Source organism: Columba livia, chromosome 2 (genome assembly GCF_036013475.1).
Source record: "Columba livia isolate bColLiv1 breed racing homer chromosome 2, bColLiv1.pat.W.v2, whole genome shotgun sequence".
NCBI lineage: Eukaryota > Metazoa > Chordata > Aves > Columbiformes > Columbidae > Columba > Columba livia.
Window position 1 is genome coordinate 55053080 of NC_088603.1, and position 18652 is coordinate 55071731.

Below are 18652 nucleotides of genomic sequence, written 5' to 3' on the forward strand. Positions count from 1 at the left end.
TTTAAATTGCTTCACACTTGAGTCTGTCAGTGCTTATTCTTTTTCACTATGGAGGGAAAACACTACCTCACTGGTTTTTAGAAGTTTTGCTGGTACTATGTAGCACAGAATGTTAATGTGGGCTTAAATTATTAAAAAGGAGCTGTGATTTGCTATTAGAAGCTTCTTTATATTAAAACAACCCCTGTGATTGCCCCATCATAGTAAAATGAATTATGTTGAGAGACAAATTAAAGTGCATACACTTCTGTTTTGATGAAATGAAAATTTAATTGTCAGTATAATTATATATGCAGTAATACTACATTCGGGTAATTACTGTGTTATTTTAATAGCTTCACGATCTAGATTTAGTAATGTTCGGTAGAGTCTCTGTTCTTAAGATGATATTTTGTCAAAAATTTTCTCATGTTCTGGAGATATCTGCCTATCCTACTGTGGGTGCTGGAAAAAATTGGCTGGAGGTGAGGAGGGGAAGGGAGGTACAGAGGGTTCAAAAATTTGTCCTTGAACTGTCTCCAAACCTGCCATCATTGAAGGAGTCATGAGAGATCTGGAAGGAGATACTTGAGTTCAGTGCGGTCCAGGGTGGCAGAGCAACTTCTGTTGTGGCCATCAGCAAGGACAGATGACACAGAGCAGGATATAACCTGTTTTCACCCATTATGTTTCGAAGTGAATGTGGCTTCAAGACTCCCAAAGCTTCAGTGGACTTGCTGTTAACAAGATCTTCTGTTCTTTATCTAGGGACAAATCGTCATGCTTGGGATCTGGGTTTAAGCACTAAGCAGACAGAAATCCTAATTTCCAAGACAGTGGGTACTGCAGTGGTGAATTCTGAAAAAAATATTTTTGCAGAGTATGGTGGCTTTATTTCTTCCGCGATGACTTATTTTCCTCTTTGCCTTTCACGAGTGGCTGTCTGCAGTGCCATCGTAGGGCATTCCCAGTGAGAAGCAGGGATTTCTTTGGCCCTATAATGTTGCCATGTGGAACAGCCGCCTGGACCAGACTTTTTTGCCCAATGTGAAATGGTTTCACTCTGGATGTTGCTTTGTTATGTGAAGTGCAAATAGACCAGGACTGGGCAATGACACTTCATTTAGTAGAACAGTGATCTCCTCAAGGGTTGACATTCACAGGATAGTGAACACAAATACCTGCTGAGGCATGTGATTTTTTTTTACTTCAAAGCCTGTTGCAAGTGAGAACTTGTTTTAGAGGCCCTTTTAATGACCTGTCAACATTTCAGCCCATACTAAATAAGTACTTACAGGAGAATTAATCATAAGTGTGTTGGCAGGTTGTTGGGGTTTTGTTTGTTTTTACCTTCCATAAAAATAGGCATCATGCAGCTTTCACAAAATTGAAAGTCATAAAGTTTCAACAAGACCTCTGTTAAAGTTGATGTCTATTTCTAATGTTAATTTCACGTGTGCAGAGAAGTGAAAAGGAAACTTTCATTTTGAGAATGTAGACATTGGATCTAAAGAACAATCCAATTGTCATTCTCATGCCTGTGCTTTTCATGAGTTGTCTTTCAGTAGGAAGTTCAGTCTGTAGTTTCTTGTCAATAAGCAGATAGCTGATGACATGAAACTTTGAGACCATGTTTAGAAAGTACTTAAAGGAAGTAGTGAACAATTTTCAGTCTTAATGTTTACATCACCCATTAGAGCATTTCTAATGTCATTCAGATAGAAACCAAAAATAGTGGTAGAATCACAAACTCTAAGCATTGTCAATCCTTGCTTATATTATTTGAAACATGATCAGGATATGATTGAACTGATGGCTTCACTTTTAGCTCCTGTAATAATAAAATTATATTATTTCTTTTGGGTGGCTCGTATTTTGAATAATCAGGGATGGCTTTTATGGTGGCAGTACTAGAATTTGAGACTCTAATCATTGCAGCCTGTGTCTAGTTTTACTTATTAAAAAATACAGTATTTATGATGTGGAATTTCTAGGCATCTTATCATCATTCTAATAAAGATTTTTGCATATACAGTTGGTCTTGCACTTAATTTAAATAGTTCCCATAAAATGGAACATTATTACTATTGGCTTCAGAGGGCACATGACACATCCAGGTTATACTGTAGAAGTCTTTTCTGTTATGGAGAAATGTAATTTTTGAATTCATGGTTTTGAGTAAATGATGTCCCTGTCTCAACTGGATGTATAAACAAAATATGGAATTTTTTCTGTATTTTTTTTTTACTGCTGTGCCATTATCTTAGTAAAGAGTCAAAGATACAGTGATCCTGTTTTATGCAGCAAGTTTTATAGTATCATTCCTTTTTTTTTTTTTTCCTCTCAGTTGTGCTTGTGGAGTAGATTTGCTTTACTTCTCCCAAGCCTGTCTAATCATCATATACAGTACATTTGGGGCTGAGCCTCAGCAGGTTTCATTGGCTTATTTAGTTTTATTCTACAGCACCTGGAGCTACAGGTTTGGACTGTCGCATTTGATGAGATCTTAAAAATAGACAGCAAAGTAATCTGATTTTTGACTGTTTGTTAACTGTGGAGGAAAATGTCTGCATAAATTATGTACAACCTGAATCTGAATTTCTGTTTTAAAAATAATTTTCTTCCTTGTGATGTGTCAGTTTCTGTAAAATCTTACTTAGTTGAGCTGTTTTCTGTCAGATAGATACTTAGCAAAAGATGATGCTAATAAATGTGTAAGTAAACAGTTAAGCTTTCTTCAGTAGCAGTGCAATGTGGTGGCAAGGTGAGATGCACAATGGTATTTTTCTTGCATTTGAGTTGGTGCTGCTGCTCAGCTTGTCATTTTGTCTTTGAAAGTTTTGCTTTTAATGAGAGAATCCTGATATATTACATAATGGACTGTTGTGGAGCAACTTGAACATGTTTATTTTAGTTTACAACAAGTGATCTTCTTTAAAAGAAGGAATAATTAAGAGTACAGTAGCACACACAACAGTGTGTATCTTGAAATGAACCCATGAATCACTTGCGTTGTATGAAGAGAGGAACTGGTTTGGTATCTCTTAATTCAAAAGAAAGCTTATTAAAGAGCCAACTTGCGTCTCCCTGAACCTTCATGCTGCTCTGCACTGTGTTGTTATAGAGTGTGTATATTTACAGTGTGGTGTAGTTGCACAGCCCAGCAGAGTCACCATTCATTATGTTACACTGTGAAATCTTGTGAGGTCAGGTGAATGTTATTTTTGTTTTCACGCTATAGGTAATGCACAAAACAATCCCATTGAGACTTGATTTGTATTGATAAAAGCTCATATTGGAGCCTGGAAAATTGCTGGTCTGCATAAATTAGTAACAGTTATTTCAGGTAACTTGCACATGTGTTTGGAACCATGCCTTGGGGTCCCAGGACCTACAGCTTCTGTCTCAACCTCGGGCGTTATGTACGGGTTAATTATGCTCTGCCTCTTACTTACCTGTGTGTCTCCCTGCCTTCCTCCCCTTACAAAATGGAGCAATAGTTTCCTACCTCTAAGAAGTAAGGAGAGGGTTTGAAACCCCATATGTGAGTATGAGGTACTGAAAATATAATGTATCAAAACCCAGAACCTTCCTACTTGATGAGGGAATCAAAGCTATCATCCTGGAATTTCATTGGTTGGTTGTTAAAGTTTTCTGCTCCTTTCTAATCTACTGCTGGGGACATGAGCAGATTGCTCTGGTCTAGTATGGATCTTCTTCACAGGGAGCACCTTTTCAAGAATAAGTGTCACAAAAATCATGCAATGACTACTATGTCCCATGAAATGATCTTGTGATTATGTAAGGAGTTTCAGTGATTTTTCATTTATTTATTTACTTATTTATTTTGGTAGGTGCTGCAGTTCAGGATAAACTTTTTGTTGGCCTGTTAAAAGAAACCAACAAACAAAAAGGGCGGATGGATGCAGATGTTAATTTTCTGCAAAAATTTATTAAAAATAATTTTTTTTTAAGAAGTTTCATTAATATATGCAGTGCTGTTTTTTTTACTAGGTACTTGTGTGTGCTATTCTTCAGTGTTCTGTATGTTTCCATTCTAGCACTTCCATTTTTACATCTCCTGGTCTTAATTTTTTTTTGTCCTGTATTCTGATCTTTGATTACTGGTGCCCTGTGAAAGAAATACGTTTGTTCATTTAGTTTGTTCTTTTAGTTATCAAACACTATATAAACAAAGTCAGAGTTTGTAGAGAGGCAAGTATTGTAGAAATTCTTGATGAAATCAGTGCTCAGACAGTTTATGGTAGTTTAGAAATATCCCTCATTGATACACTTGTACAGCTGCAATTGGTAGTGGTTTTGTTCTTTAAGGTTTTGAAAAATTATCAGAGCGGGAACATGTAAGCCATAAAAAGAGGCAACTAAAAAGCCTTGATGTTTTGTTTTCCTTTTCAGTTCATTCCAGATCTTAGTCCTGTAGGCTGCGTCTGGATTAGGTCAAAGCAATTAAATAATTTCAAGTAAATAAAGCATCTGGTAAAAAAGGCTCCTTGTCGTACCCTGTTTCCATCAAAATGTTCCTTTACCAGGGAGTTTAGAGCATTGGGCTGGAAGAGGTGAGCTCTTCTGTGGCTAGTAGCTTTTGAGGAGGCATCACCATTGCAACCAAAAATGGATGGTTGAAAAGTAGATTTGTCTACTGTACCTCAGTCCAACTTAATTTTTTTTGTCTCCTGTCTGACCTTTGGCAAAGTACTTCTTTTCATCATGCCTTTTTTTCCTTATTATTGAATAGCTCTATGCTAGGTTGCTATTTTTCTCTTCCAGTTGTTTTAAAAATGGGAGAAAAATGCTCAAAAAGCATGTTCTGTTTCACACACCTGAGCAGTCTGAAGAGAGGTTACTTCCCCCTTTCTGGCTTTAAGTGAAATTGGCCTTTTAAATGGGGAAAATGGAAGGAAAAGATATATAAATTCCAAATAGAAAATTCACCTCCTTATTAATGAGAAATGTATCATGCAAATAATTTATCAATTTGAGTCAGTAGGGTGAGCATAGTAAATTATTTATTGAAGTTTAAATGGAATCTTTTCATACATTAATTTGAAAAACAAGTTTGCAGTGACTAGTAACTAACATTATAATATACATTGTTAGAGGATTGACTTGCAGGAAAAATGGATTATTGCTATATTCTTTTAATATCTTCTGGTTTTTGAGTGAAAATTAGATACCTCATTTAATGAGCTATTAATATTAACCAGAAGCGCCTGTTCTATCTGTGTGTAGTGGAATACATAAAAAGTAAAAACGCTGCTGTGCGTGTTAGTATTACATAAATTAAATGCAATTGCGAAGCTACTGTGTTAACAGAGTATGCAGATGCGGCTTTTCCGAAATACTAAATGCATTCATATGGGTGGAGTAAAGCTCTTGGCCCAAAAAAAGGAACGGAATGGGGAAATTCAGCTATTTACCATTTAGTTCGCACAGTGTGGTGAGCAGGTGAACTTTAAAAACTGCTGTTCCCAAAACTGCTCTGTAGGGTTTTCATATGCAGTACATCACACGCTGGCAACCGGGCTGCTGGAGTAGTGTTTGTGAGGGAAACAAATGTTTACCCGAGTTCCTTACTCAGCAAAAGGAAAGTACAAGTAGAAATGCATAGTTTCATTGATGTTTGAACTGGTTGGATCCTTCACTGTTGGAACTGGATTTGGACACTGAAGATGAAATGGCCCATCCTGTGGTGCCTCTGTGTGGTGTACTTGCTATGGATGAGCTGATCATGTGCTTCTGATTGCGGACGTGGATTTGAAAGTTTTGCAATGTTCTTTGCCATGCACAAAATGAGTGAAATAAAATAAAGCTCGGGGAAGAGTGGCTGGAAAGCTGCCTGGCAGAGAGGGATCTGGGGGTGCTGATTGCCACCCAGCTGAACATGAGCCAGCAGTGTGCCCAGGTGACCAGAAAGGCCACCAGCATCATGGCTTGTATCAGGTCAGCAGGACTAGAGAAGTGATTGTGCCACTGTACTCGGCACTGCTGATGCCCCACCTTGAATACTGTGTTCAGTTTTCGGCCCCTCATCATAAGAAGGACATTGAGGTGCTGGAGAGAGTTCAGAGGAGGGCGATGAGGCTGATGAGGGACCTGGAGCACAAGTCTTATGCAGAGGGAACTGGAGTTGTTTAGCCTGGAGAAAAGGAGGCTGAGGGGAGACCTTATTGCTGTCTACAACTACCTGACAGGAGGTTGTAGCATGGAGGGTGTTGGTCTGTTCTCCCAAGTAGCAAGTGACAGGACAAGAGGAAATGGCCTCAAGATGTAGCAGGGAAAGTTCAGATTGGATATTAGGAGAAAAATCTTCACGGAAAGTGTTGTGAGGCATTGGAACAGGCTGCCCAGGGAAGTGGTGGAGTCACCATTCCTGGAGGTGTTTAGGCTTTTAGACAAGGTTCTTAGGGACATGGTTTAGTGCTAGAGTTAGGTTAGGTTATGGTTGGACTTGGTGATCCCGAGGGTCTCTTCCAACTGAAATGATTCTATGATTCTATGAAGTGAAACCAAATTGTACTGTATGGACTTTTTACTACCTTTTTTTTTTTTTAACATGCCATTTATGATAATTGCTCATGTACAGTATGTCACTTGTGTATTACTTATGCTTCATAACTTGGCTGGTGCCCAGCTCCTTCAAACCAATAGGAGTGAATCTTCAATTGGTGTTCTGCAAAAACAGTGTGACATTCTCTATACCACAAGTTTCACGAAGAAATAAAATGCTCTCCGCTTTGCCTTTCAGCTGTGTGTCATTTCATACTGTGAATGCAGCCCGTTTTGATACCTATTCACAGGCAGCTGTATCATCTTAATTCCTTGCTCCTGGTGTATATCTGCATTTTCTCAAAGATGTGAAGGGATTAAATAAATCCCTGCAGAAAATGAATGGGGAGAACACAAAGCTCCTGTGTGAAATTTTACCATCCTAATCCATATTTGCCAATTTTACAGCCAGATACTGGAAAAGTATTGGCAATTTGCCATCTGAGGAACCATAAAGGACCTGGATGGGAGGTTATTCACTTCCTTCACTGAGCTAACATTACTGTATTTTCACTTTAGAATTAGAGATAAATATTTCAGCAGTGTTAAGTCACAAATGTGTTTTCATGGTTTAGAAATTTCAGTCTCCATGCCTTTTGTTGTCCTGTGTGGCAATAGTTGCAGAATAGAAAATAGTTCTCATACAGGTTGGAAGCTTGAGTAGGTTTTTAGTATTTATTCCAAATGGCTGTAATGTTTATTCCAAACTATATTAATTCTCACAAAACCTGTGTTTATATAGTGTTCAAAATACAGCAGCTTGTGCTCTTTTACACTGTCCTGCAAGTGCTCTAAACAAATTTGAGTAAATAATTAGGTCTTTTACAAAGATAATGATATGTCGTCCATCCCAACTTCACTAATTTGCATCTTTGTTGAAGTTACTACCAGATTGTCACTAGACATCAGTAATTGTATAATATGGCACTCTTTTTATAGGAAATTGTTTGGCTTTCATTCACTGTTGCTTTCCCTGCTTTTGAACCACTGACATCTAAGCGAAAGGTTCTTTGCTATTCTTATAGAGAGTAATTTATTTTTTCTGCTTTGTTAAAATTTTCATGTGAAAACAATATTTTCAATATGAAAGTAATGGAGAAAGAAAGGTTGATGTTCTCTTGGTAAGTTTTTAGCCTCCAGAGGTCTGGTAAAGTGCTCAGTATTTAAGTTCGGCAAGGTAAATAAAATAACTTGCAATGAAATTCTGTTCCTGTTTGTATGCTATCTAGCAAAATGGGCTTTTGAAGGTTAAAGGCCTTATTCTGAGTTTTTCTTGGCATCCCTTTAGTGATAGGGATTTGACTGCATTGAGAGAAATTGCATCAGGATCCTAATCCTGAAAATAGCGTAGGTGGTCCCTTTGTCGTTGAGATGGTAACACAAGTCTGGAAACCCTGTCCTAGGGATGGAGAAGAGGTCATGGTGAAGCTGCACGTTGCAATGGTTCTGTGTTCTTCTACTATAATTCTCCTTGTTTGCTCTGTGTCACTTGTTTCTTCAGCACAAGTGGATATATCTGCCAAAACAGTGGAGGACGGAGTGCTTTCTTCTCTTTTGCTTGTGGCTTTGTTTTTATTTTAAAATAAGGCAGGGTAAGACCTAAGCATGGGAAGGTGTGGTGTTTGCATCATTTTAAACCACAGGAATCTTTTAAAAAAGAAAATATGGCCAAATCTACTTGAAGATCTTTACTACGTGACTCTGAGGTTCTTTGAGTTCTTTTTAAGAACTGAATGGGCTTTAAAATCGCACTTCATGTGTTTTTTGATGATACAAAGTAACAATCCACTACTGGTTTTGCAACAATGAAAACATAAATTTTGGTAAATCTTTGTGTTGTGAATTTCCGGCTATTTTAGTCAGAAGTAATGATTCTGTAAATTAGTTTTCAAGCCAGTGTTTTGGTTCCAGTTGTTGTGAGAAGAAAGCTGAGTTGGACTAGGGTTTTTTCTGACTCCCATATCAGAAAGGTGGGCAATAGGTTGTCTTATGGTCGGTTTCCTTCAAAAATGACAGTGTCAGAGGCAAACACTGAAGAAGTCACATGTTACAATGGAAGAAATTTGACTTCTAAAAGGCCAACCTCCCTCCTCCCACCACTTCTGACTGGAACTGGTAATCTTCAAATAAGATGAGCTTTCCCAGTGGTGCTGAGGAAGAGTACGACTCTGCTGGCATACATGCTCAATGCAGCATGTGTTAATAGCAGGCCAGGTTACTTAAAGTCGCTGTAAGGAGACAAAGTTTGTTTTTACGATAGAGGGAAGTGCACAAATGTCCAGAGCTATTATAGGATATCTTTTTATGTCTAATAGATGTCACCCCAATTCCAATTTTATATATTTGGTTCGAAGCTTTTACCTCTTGTTTTTAAAGTACAACTGATAAACTGATGCAAGTAGGCGTAAGGTGAAAGTAGGATTTATGAAGGCTGGCTGTTTTGTGACTGCTAAATGGGAATGTAACAAGGAAGAAGGCTGATTTACCCCATTACAGTATAACCAAGATGATATCATACTTTAAATTATGAGCACGATAAGACATTTAGTAGGTAAAGACTAGGAGTTTTCCTTCATTTTTGTGTTCACAAAAAACCCCCAAACAAACAAACAAACTCCCCAAAAACTGCAGAAACATCAACAACAAAACAACAAAAATCACACCAAACAAACAAAAAACCCAAAACCAGCCTGTTCGGTGTTATTACTGAATAATACAGGCCCTTTAAAACATGATCTGTGATGGAAGTTGAAGGGATCTCCAAACTGTCTTGTGACAATATGATGTTATGTCCTTAAATTCATCATTAGCAATTTGTTACAATTTGCCTTTTAATTTCTTCTAAAACTGTTATGTGTTACGTCGTGTGTTCCTCCCATGTGATGTTTTCACTTGTAGCAGATTTTTGTTTAATTTTTTAATTCACCTGCCATCTTCCTGTGTATTGCGGATGAACAGTGTATTCACTTGCGTATCCGAACCCTGACTTAGTAAAATAAAATTGCATTTTCCTTTCATATATTTGAAGAACATCTATGCTGTTAAGGCATGGAAAGAGGACACAGAAATGTAGGACAGTAATTATCTGCATTTCCAAATGATCTTGCTCAATGGCCTTCGCCCTTGTCATCCCCCCTGCATGTTGGTGAGGAGGTGTGGGTGTGCTGGTGGGATGGGAGTCACACACTTCCTTAGATCCAAAGTTAGTTTATGTGCTGAGCAGTTTGTGCTGGGTTTTGAAACAGCTATTTCATGTTTTCTACTCTTTGGAGAGTTTCCAGAAATTAGGGTCCTGGCAGGCACACTGAAAGATGCTGAAATTGGGATGGGAGTCCAGACTGGGAAGGTTTGGTGAAGTGTTTGAGGGGGTTCGGGTGTTCAGCAAAGCTCCATCTGAGGGTTGCTAGGGGACAAAGCACACCAGATTTGGAAGGGGGGAGATTGGGGATGGGCAAGGTTATATTTCCTCTTGCTGGTGAGGGTTCAGGACTTTGCAGTCTTAAAAAGTGGAGGTGTTACACTGGGAGCTAGAACAATTTAACTGTTGGCTTTGGATAGCTGGATTATAGGTGGGATTGACTGGTGTTTTGAAGAGAAGCCACCCACTTCAACCTCTATGTGTAAAGCCATGAACCCTGGGAAATGCAGCAGTATTTTAGATTGGCTTCAGTAAGTGTGATAGAGAGAAAAACCTTCAGATAATGTAGTTTTCCCACTGAAGTCTGCAATACAAAAGCACGTGTGGGTGACTAGTAGCCAGCCTGCTGCTCTGTGCTCCCCATCTGCCCACTGTTTTCTCTGCCCTCAGCAAAGCGGGACAGCAGTCGCGTGGTCCATGCCTTGTTCCCCAGTGAAAGCTGCACTTCTCTATGCTGAGCCACTTGTAGGACCCTAGTACCATGCACCTTTTTTTTGTTGTTGTTGTTGTTTGTTTCCCATGGCTCGGTGCCCTTTCACCTCTGGGTTATTGCTGTTGAAATAATGATTTCGAGCAGAGCGTGTGAGAAGGAGTTGCTCATGCTGGGTATAAAACGTTTAGGAGAGAAGTTGGAGGTAGAAAAGCAGATCGATGTTTCCCTTCATCACTTGGTGTGTACCACTTCCTAAGCCATGTACTGTTGTGGCAGGGAGAGTCACTTTTTTCCTTTTCCATTGGCATCCCGAAACCAAGAGTAGCCCAGTCAGTAGACTCAGCCCTGCAGAGCCGCAGTGAAGAATTGCCTGCATCTTCCCCTCCAGACCAGGCTGAAGAAACTGCTTGTGTTTCTAGCTGAGCAACAGTGAACTATAACTGGGTTATTTTTTTTTTTTCCTTCTGCAAGATAACGATTACTGCTTAAATAAATAAAAATGCTGCTTTCTTAGTAGTTTGTATTAAGTGTCAAGAAAAGTTACTCTCACAAATTGCTAAGTAGCCTCTTCTCACTTTGTGTAGTAATGTTAGGTTTGCACTTTGCAAAAGAGTGGGTTTTTCTTTCCCATTTTTGTTTTTTTTTTTTTTTTAGTGAACACTAGCTATTCAGATACACAGAGGAAGAGCACTTCTAATGGCATTTAACTTATGAGGGTATGAGATAATTTAACATTTTGCTTAGAATCTCTGAAATGGAAGTGAACTTGAAAGAAAGCATGGAAAAAAAAAAAAGAAAATGAACTGTGCGGGGGTTTGTTTCTTTGTTTGTAGGATGTGAAATTGCTTTGAAATTGCTTAAGTGATGGACCTCAAGTATCTTTCTGTTGAAATGCTTTGCTGGGTTAAAACTTGTAGGCGTAAACAAGGCTGGAATGGCCACCTATAGTAATTGGAATTCTAGCTGGAAGTGGGCAGGAGATGTGCAGCAAAGAGGAAGGGCACTTGCCTTATAATGTATGCACCGTTTATTTCTATAAAGGCTTTGAAAAACTTTGAGGGCAAATTGTGCAGGAAGGATGACACTTTGCTGTCAGTGCCCGTAACATAATTAGAGTATCCGCAATCAGCAGAGCATGTAGTTCATGTGACAGACTGTCCTGTGGGCAGATCCTCAGCTGCAGGAGCAAATGTGGGCTAATGGAATCACTCCAGGAACTGCCCACAGGTTCCTTCTGGAAATTTTCTTCACAAGGACCAATTTCAGGTTTTTGGTTTTTTTTTTCTACTCACAATTCCACCACAGTTGTTCCTGTAAGCAAAGCTGTGGAAGGTGGGACAGAATATCTGAAGAAGATAGTGACCCTGCATTTGGAAAGGCAGATGAGGATGCCTTGCAGTGGCACTGGCCTTTTGAGAGTTAACTGCACGTTTGCAGCTCTCCTCTGTTTTGTAAATCTGTTCCAGAAGAAGGTGGTAGCAAGTTTCAGACCTACTAGGTGTTAGGTGTGGGAAGAGGAATTTGTTTTCAGTTCAGGAATTCAGCAGTGACAAATGGAAGAGCTCTTAGAAGGAAGGGATTCATACTAGTCTTACTGGTTAGGTTAGAGTATTTCATTCAGTTGGAAATGTGCTTTTAATGGGAAATGTTTGTGGATACTTGTTCTTTACAGGTTCTTTACAGCATATTGTCAGTGATTTGACTGATAGCTTCAGCAGTAAGAGGCAAAAAGAAAACTAAATGGAATATGCATTTCAAATTAGCATTCCAGTGGTTGAAAAATGGTCATTATTTTACACCACCGCAGAGGTAGCTTCCTCCTGTCAGCTCTGTGAGTCTCCATCCCTTCCAGAACTTAAGGCTGCCATGTGTGGAGTGCTTTACACATTTTGTGCAGTATATATTTCATTTTTCTCTTAGTATGTTTGACAAGAATTTCAAAATTCAGTGTTGTTGGGCTTGTTTTGCCCTTTTTTTTTAAGGCAGAAAATACAGAAGCAGTGTTAAGCAGCAGTACAAGAAGCAGTGCTATAAAATTTACTTTCAAATGTTTAGAATCTTCTAGGATGGCTTAAAGGACTTCTCTTTAATTAAAAGTGCCATACACTTAGAAAAAATCCATGTTAGTTGAGAAATTGATTTTTTATTTTTTTTTCTTCCCCCCCTCTTATAAAAGGAAAGCTGTGAGTTTTCTTGTATGGGGTAAATGTCACTCTGTTTATATCTTAGCTTTACTGCAAGTCAGGACTTGTACTATTCTTCTAGGTTGTCATAGAAACGCAGCTAACTGTCATCTCAACTCAGGCTGCTGATGGTTTTATTTGTAGGTTTTCAGGATTATTAAAATTTAACAAAAATTATTGATTTGCTTTTTATTAACACCGGCTTGTGTTTACTCAAGAAGTTCAGACTGCATGAAAGCTTTTCCTGATAGAAAAAATACCTTTAAGATTATTTAACTCTGTTACTCTGAATAAGAGATCGTCAAATGCATTTAATATATGAGGTAGAGTCTGGAGCAGTAGAGAAAACTTGCGTTTTTGCACATCACCTTTTTCATTTTGTTTTGTTTACGGTAAGGTCCCCCCACCCTATTTCAATTCACCTTTTAGCTTTACTTTAACTATACATAACAGATACCTGTCAAGAGAGCGTGAAATGGGTACATCATCGTGCCTAATATTTGAAGTTTTCATTTTATTTACTTTTTTGAAGCCTGGCAGAATGCTTCGGTGCACTGACTTTTGAAAGTATATATTTTTTGTATGTGCATGTGCAGGAGAAATTACTTAGTTTTCACTCATAAATAAGACAGGCAAAACTTATTTACAGCAACTTTATCTAATGGTCCATGGATGAATGCTTTTATGCAAACTACTCAAGAGACTAGAATTAACTTTTCACGTTGGTTGCACATTTGATGTCCATACTCCAGCAACATGTGGGATCTTATAAAAACTAGATGACTGGAGTTCAATTTTTACTTTTATGGATTTATTCAGTGATTACCCATGCATTTCAAGTGTAATCTTTGTAAGCAATGTATAAAATGCAGTAATGTATTAATTGCTGTAATATGGACGCATACTTCCTTACGCCTTTCTTCCATCACATATGCTTTTTTCTTTGACTTTACCTCCTCCCTCTACCCTGCAGTCATTTATTAAGGATCTCTAGGCGCACGGAATTTGGCTGATTTATATACATCCCTGTAATTTGACATTGTCATTCTGTCGAGTAACAACTTTGTTGAGTGTTAGATTTACTGAATAGAATTGTTTCTTGGTGGACATTTTGACACCTCACTTCAGACTGCTACGTCATGGGCTGCTGACATCCCTATATTAATCTCATTTGTATTCTGTCATAGAACTCTCAAATAACATTTTAAAAGGGCCTCTGTTTGCAGCTTATTTATGTAAGCATGGAGCTAAATATTGCATGTTTCTATAGGTCCTTATGGCTTTTATGTGTTTTGTATGAGGATACGTACATATTCCTGTGTGTGATGGTAGCAGGCGTGGTAAATGGCTGTAATATTTGACTTGGGGAAGACTGCCTTTAGTACTCCAAAGACAGTTTAAACAAAATATGTCTTATTAACATGTTAACACACCTCTTTTCCAAATTTATTTTTCACACCATTAGCTACAAGAAAATGTTGCACAAATATAGTTCTTCTGCCATAGGCTGACACTGTGTATTTTTATTTTCCTCTCTAGGGACTGGAAAGCAGTGGTTGGTGGGAAGTGAAAGCGCTCTTTTACTAGAGCACCGCACTGGTATATTCTGGTTGTTTAGGGATTAAATAGGTGTTTTATGGAGGAAACACGCTCAATGTAGATGTGTTCATTAGAACTAATAGTGAGTGTAGGAGACATTGTTAGTATACTGTTTCCCATTGAAGACCAAGGGATGTTTTATGGGTTTCTGTGCATCTATGCATGTGTAGTATTGAGGCTTACTGAAGCCTATGAAATCTTTCTCTGGCATTGTACTTCAGTAGACCATCTGTTACAAATAGATGCCTATGACCAGAGAGCTATTTTGCACCTTGGATTTTGTTTTCCTAAGAGATAAATGTGTTGAGTGTTCATTGACCAATGAATTTGCTGCTTGTGTTTTTTAGCTTGGTCTCCTTTCTACTAATTCTGTCACTTGATGGATCATCTTTCTTTGCATCTACATAGTGGTTGTGTGATAATACCTAACATGTTTGAAAAAGAGAGGAAAGCTTTGGTATTTACTAGAAAAAGTTCCTAATGTGAAGAGTATATAGGTGATTCATAGGCATATGCTGTGTCTGGGTCCTTTTCTTTTTTTTTTTCTTAAAAAAAAAAAAAAACATAAACCCTTTGGTGCATTTTATACAATTAACTTATTTCTAGTGGATTCTTTTTATTTTTGTTCACAGCATTTTGCCTCTATCCTTCCTACAGAGGTGCAGCATCTTGTAAAGGTCTTGAAGTTTCTTGTAACCTGCATGCTTCAGCTTAGAGTTAATTGTGGCTACAGTGGCACACTTTATTATATCATCATCCATTTTTCCATATCCATCCCTTTCATATTTTTCTTCTAAACTGGGAATGACTAACGTACACACATACATTTCTTCCTGCTTTTTGGATACCAACTAAGTGCCTCTTACAGCTGAATTGATATGCTGCTATACAGTCTTTGCACCCAGAACTTTGGAGTAAAAAGAGAAATTAATAATGAAAAAACACAACCCAAGCCCCGTCCAATGATAAAAATGTGGAAGTTTGGCTTCTGATTGGAATGGCTGTTGTTACGAGATAATAGTGATCCATCTTCGGCTGTTGCTGTGTGATAGTTTTGGCATATCTTTTAATTCGTCTTTACTTAAAATGAACTTCTAAATGTTTGTTTGTTTTGCTCCCTTTTCCATACATTCTTAAAAATTTAGGAGGATGAGAGTGAAGAAGAACCTAAGCTGAAGTATGAACGACTTTCTAATGGGGTGACTGAAATTCTCCAGAAGGATGCAGCCAGCTGCATGACGGTGCATGAAAAGGTATTATGTGATAGAACTTCTGCTTGATATTTATCTGTGCTTATAATCCATCAGTATATTTCTGTGTAGAACTGCTGCCAAATCTAGAAGTGCAGTGCAAGCCAACAGTAATGTAAGCAAAATTAATGATAAACTTGTGTTGAACAGTGCACACTTTCTCAGGTAGAAAATGAGGTGGGAATTCAAGGTGCAGTGATTTGTTGGATAGGATGTTTATGTAAGCCATTGGGAAAATGCTCACTCAGTTTCATTTATGGGCAATATTATGAACTAGAATTGGGATACAGTCCCAACTTTCCTCTATTCAGAAAAGAAATTGGCATATACTGTGCTTATTTGAACAGGCTGAATCACTGAAGACAAACTTGATCATGCTACGGCCCAGCTTAGCATATATGGAGCTGTGGAAGACAGCTGAGTTTCTGTTAATATGGCTGTTTTCTTTGGCTCTTATTTTCTTGGGGGGGTGTCATACTAACACTTCCCTGTTCCTGATTCAATGTGTTAAAAACAAGGAGAGGGAATGTACATCCTCTAATACTGGAAAGGTTTGAGACATTCAAGAAAATGAAATAGAGAAAGTGATGGACAATGCAAAGTCAATAAATTTTACAAAGAATCATTCCTTCGTTCTTACAAGGAGAAATTTCTTATGTTTCTTTAGGATTTAAACAATTGCTTTTTTATTTTCTGAGTTTCTTATAAATACTGAATAACATTTTAAAATATTGAGGAATGCTGAAGAGCATCTGAAGTATGAGTTAGTGATTTGTCATGAAACTATTAGTATGTAAAACATAATAGCTATTTTCTGAATGTATAATTTTTCACAGCCAGTAACAGCTCCGTAACAGTTACTGTTGAGGGATCTGTCTCTATTATTTGGATATATTTTTAGATCGACATGTGCTGTGTTTCTTTTACTCAAAGGACTGTTGCCATGGCTCAAGAAGCTCTTAAGATGAAGCTTATATTTTAACTGTGTGAATGAAAACAATAAGTCTTTTCAAAATGTTTTGGATGACTTAGAATTACACAGATACTTGGGAAACTGGCAAGCATTTCCTGCTGGTCTGTGGCTTGTTTGTGTTACCTTTTTTCCTGAGCCTCAGGTAAATTTTGAAAGCCAAGATATTAACATGATTTTTCTATAAGGATGTGCACAGATAGAGCTTTAACTATAGTATCACAAAGAGTGACTATACAGGAAAGCTGTTTAAGTATCCCAGCACTTTTAGTTTTCCAGTGAACTAGATACACTATTTATGAGAGGGATCAATATTGTTAGAAGTCAGGCACTGGAGTCTTTTAGGAATAGGTCTCTTAAAACAGCTTAAAAAGGAAGCTGGGTTATAGGTTTTGCAAGGGTATATTCTGTTTTGTTCTTTTTTTTCTTTTTTTTTTTTTCTTCACTGCAAGAGCAGGAAATGCCCTGCTAAAAAGTCATCATTAGCAAAATTACGGCCCCTGATGAAAGCAGTTTAACTTTGCTGGGAATCCTGAAAATCTGGCTTCTGTATCCAGACTAATTTCCCCCCAGAATTATTTCTTTTCTTTTCACTGCTAAAGCATCATATTTTCACCAGGCTTGCTGTCTGCACTGGATGACTAATCGTCATGGCACCTGGTGCATTCAGGCAGGCCTCTGCAGTGGAATAGTCATACCTAGTTATGTCTGCACACCTGATGTTTTATTAACCAGTATTGATTTTTTTACCCGGGGGACTTTTTTCTTCCTGAAAAAAGGCAACCTTGCAGGAGTGAAAGGCATTGCAGGGGATGAATTTCTAATGAACCCCTTCTTTCCCTTTTTTGACTCCTTTTAATGTAGCTTCATATTTTAAGTGCCTGAACTGAAATTTCATTTTAAGCAATTCCATTTTGATAAATCCTTTTAAACCTTGACTTTCTGTAAGGTTATTTTTTAAAGATTGTGCTGCCTGACTGACACGCTTAACAGTGCCTGTAAATTTGAGCATTTCATTATAGGTTGCAATGAAGCATGCTCACATGCAGTGAAATACAGAGAATTGAGGAGCCTAGACTATTTGAGTAATGCTGAAAGGAGGGGGGGAATAAAAGAAAGCTATGTCATAAATCAGGTAGTACTGAAGTTCTTCCTTTTCTCTATATGGTGTAATTCACGTGGTTCAATTATCAGCAGATCTTTCAGAATCAATTCCCTTCTTGTTTGTATCAAAATAAGTTTGTGATAGCATGCATTTGTGTGGAGATTTCTTTATTTTGCTGCTGGTTTTTAGAATGAAATTCCTGAGACTTCTAAGGAAAAGTGTATTTGTCTTAAGAGTGTTCAACGCAGGAGTACTGTGTGAAGGAAGGCAAAGCCAGTGGTTGTCTGTGTGCTTAAACACACTGTTAGAGACCTTCCATAATTCAGCAGTGTTTTACCAGTGGCTTACTGGTGGCCTTATGCTGCGTTTGAATGTTTGGGTTTTATGTTAACGATGGAGAATTGAAAATAAAGTCCAGCAGAAAGCGTTATGATTAAAACAAAGCTGTGGATAGGATCGAGGAACTAGTTCAGGGCTGTGTTGGTCCTGGCTTTCACGCTGCATTTTTAATTTGCTGCCACAGTCCATCAGGCAGTGTGTACGGACTGCAGACACACCGTTAGTTGTTGGTGGATGAGGGTCCTCATGACTCATTCTGACAGCTAACTTGCACTATCGCAGTAATATGGGCTTAAGGCCCTGTTTTATTCTTTAGGTGGAGTTAAAATAAGCTTTGTCTATAGAAGGCAGTGTGGTTGTATTGGTTTTTTGATTTTTGTTTTGTTTCATTTTTTTTCCTAGGTGCTGCTAATCATCAATCTGCCAAACATCCCAAAGTTCATTTGGCATTGCTGTAGTTTTGGTTGTGGTGTCTTTGTGTTTATGTAATCAGTCTGTTTCTTTTACAGTTTTTGGCACTGGGAACACATTATGGCAAGGTTTATTTACTTGATGTCCAGGGGAACATCACACAGAAGTTTGATGTTGTAAGTATGGCATTATTCAGAACATATCTACTGGGGTGTAAAAATGGTGTGATGTGCTAATTGATAAATAAGTTAATGCTCTTGCTACACCTGTAATTTTACTAAGGCATTTCATTAACTCCCTCCCCATAACATAAGAAGCGGAGTATGGTCCTTGCAAAAAGAAGTTACACTGGATGGTTTTGTGATGAGCACATCTCAGTTTACATATAATAAACTTTC

The 18652-nt window shown here is 38.0% G+C and overlaps 1 protein-coding gene across 1 annotated transcript in view; it reads left to right on the top strand.

Annotated features, from left to right (window-relative positions):
* The window catches only part of VPS41 (VPS41 subunit of HOPS complex), a 107273-nt gene that overhangs the window by 3828 nt on the left and 84793 nt on the right, over positions 1–18652 (top strand). The window contains exons 3-4 of the mRNA XM_065052012.1: positions 15325–15432; positions 18353–18430. Coding sequence (XP_064908084.1) covers positions 15325–15432; positions 18353–18430 — 186 coding nt within the window. The remainder of the gene's footprint in view (positions 1–15324; positions 15433–18352; positions 18431–18652) is intronic.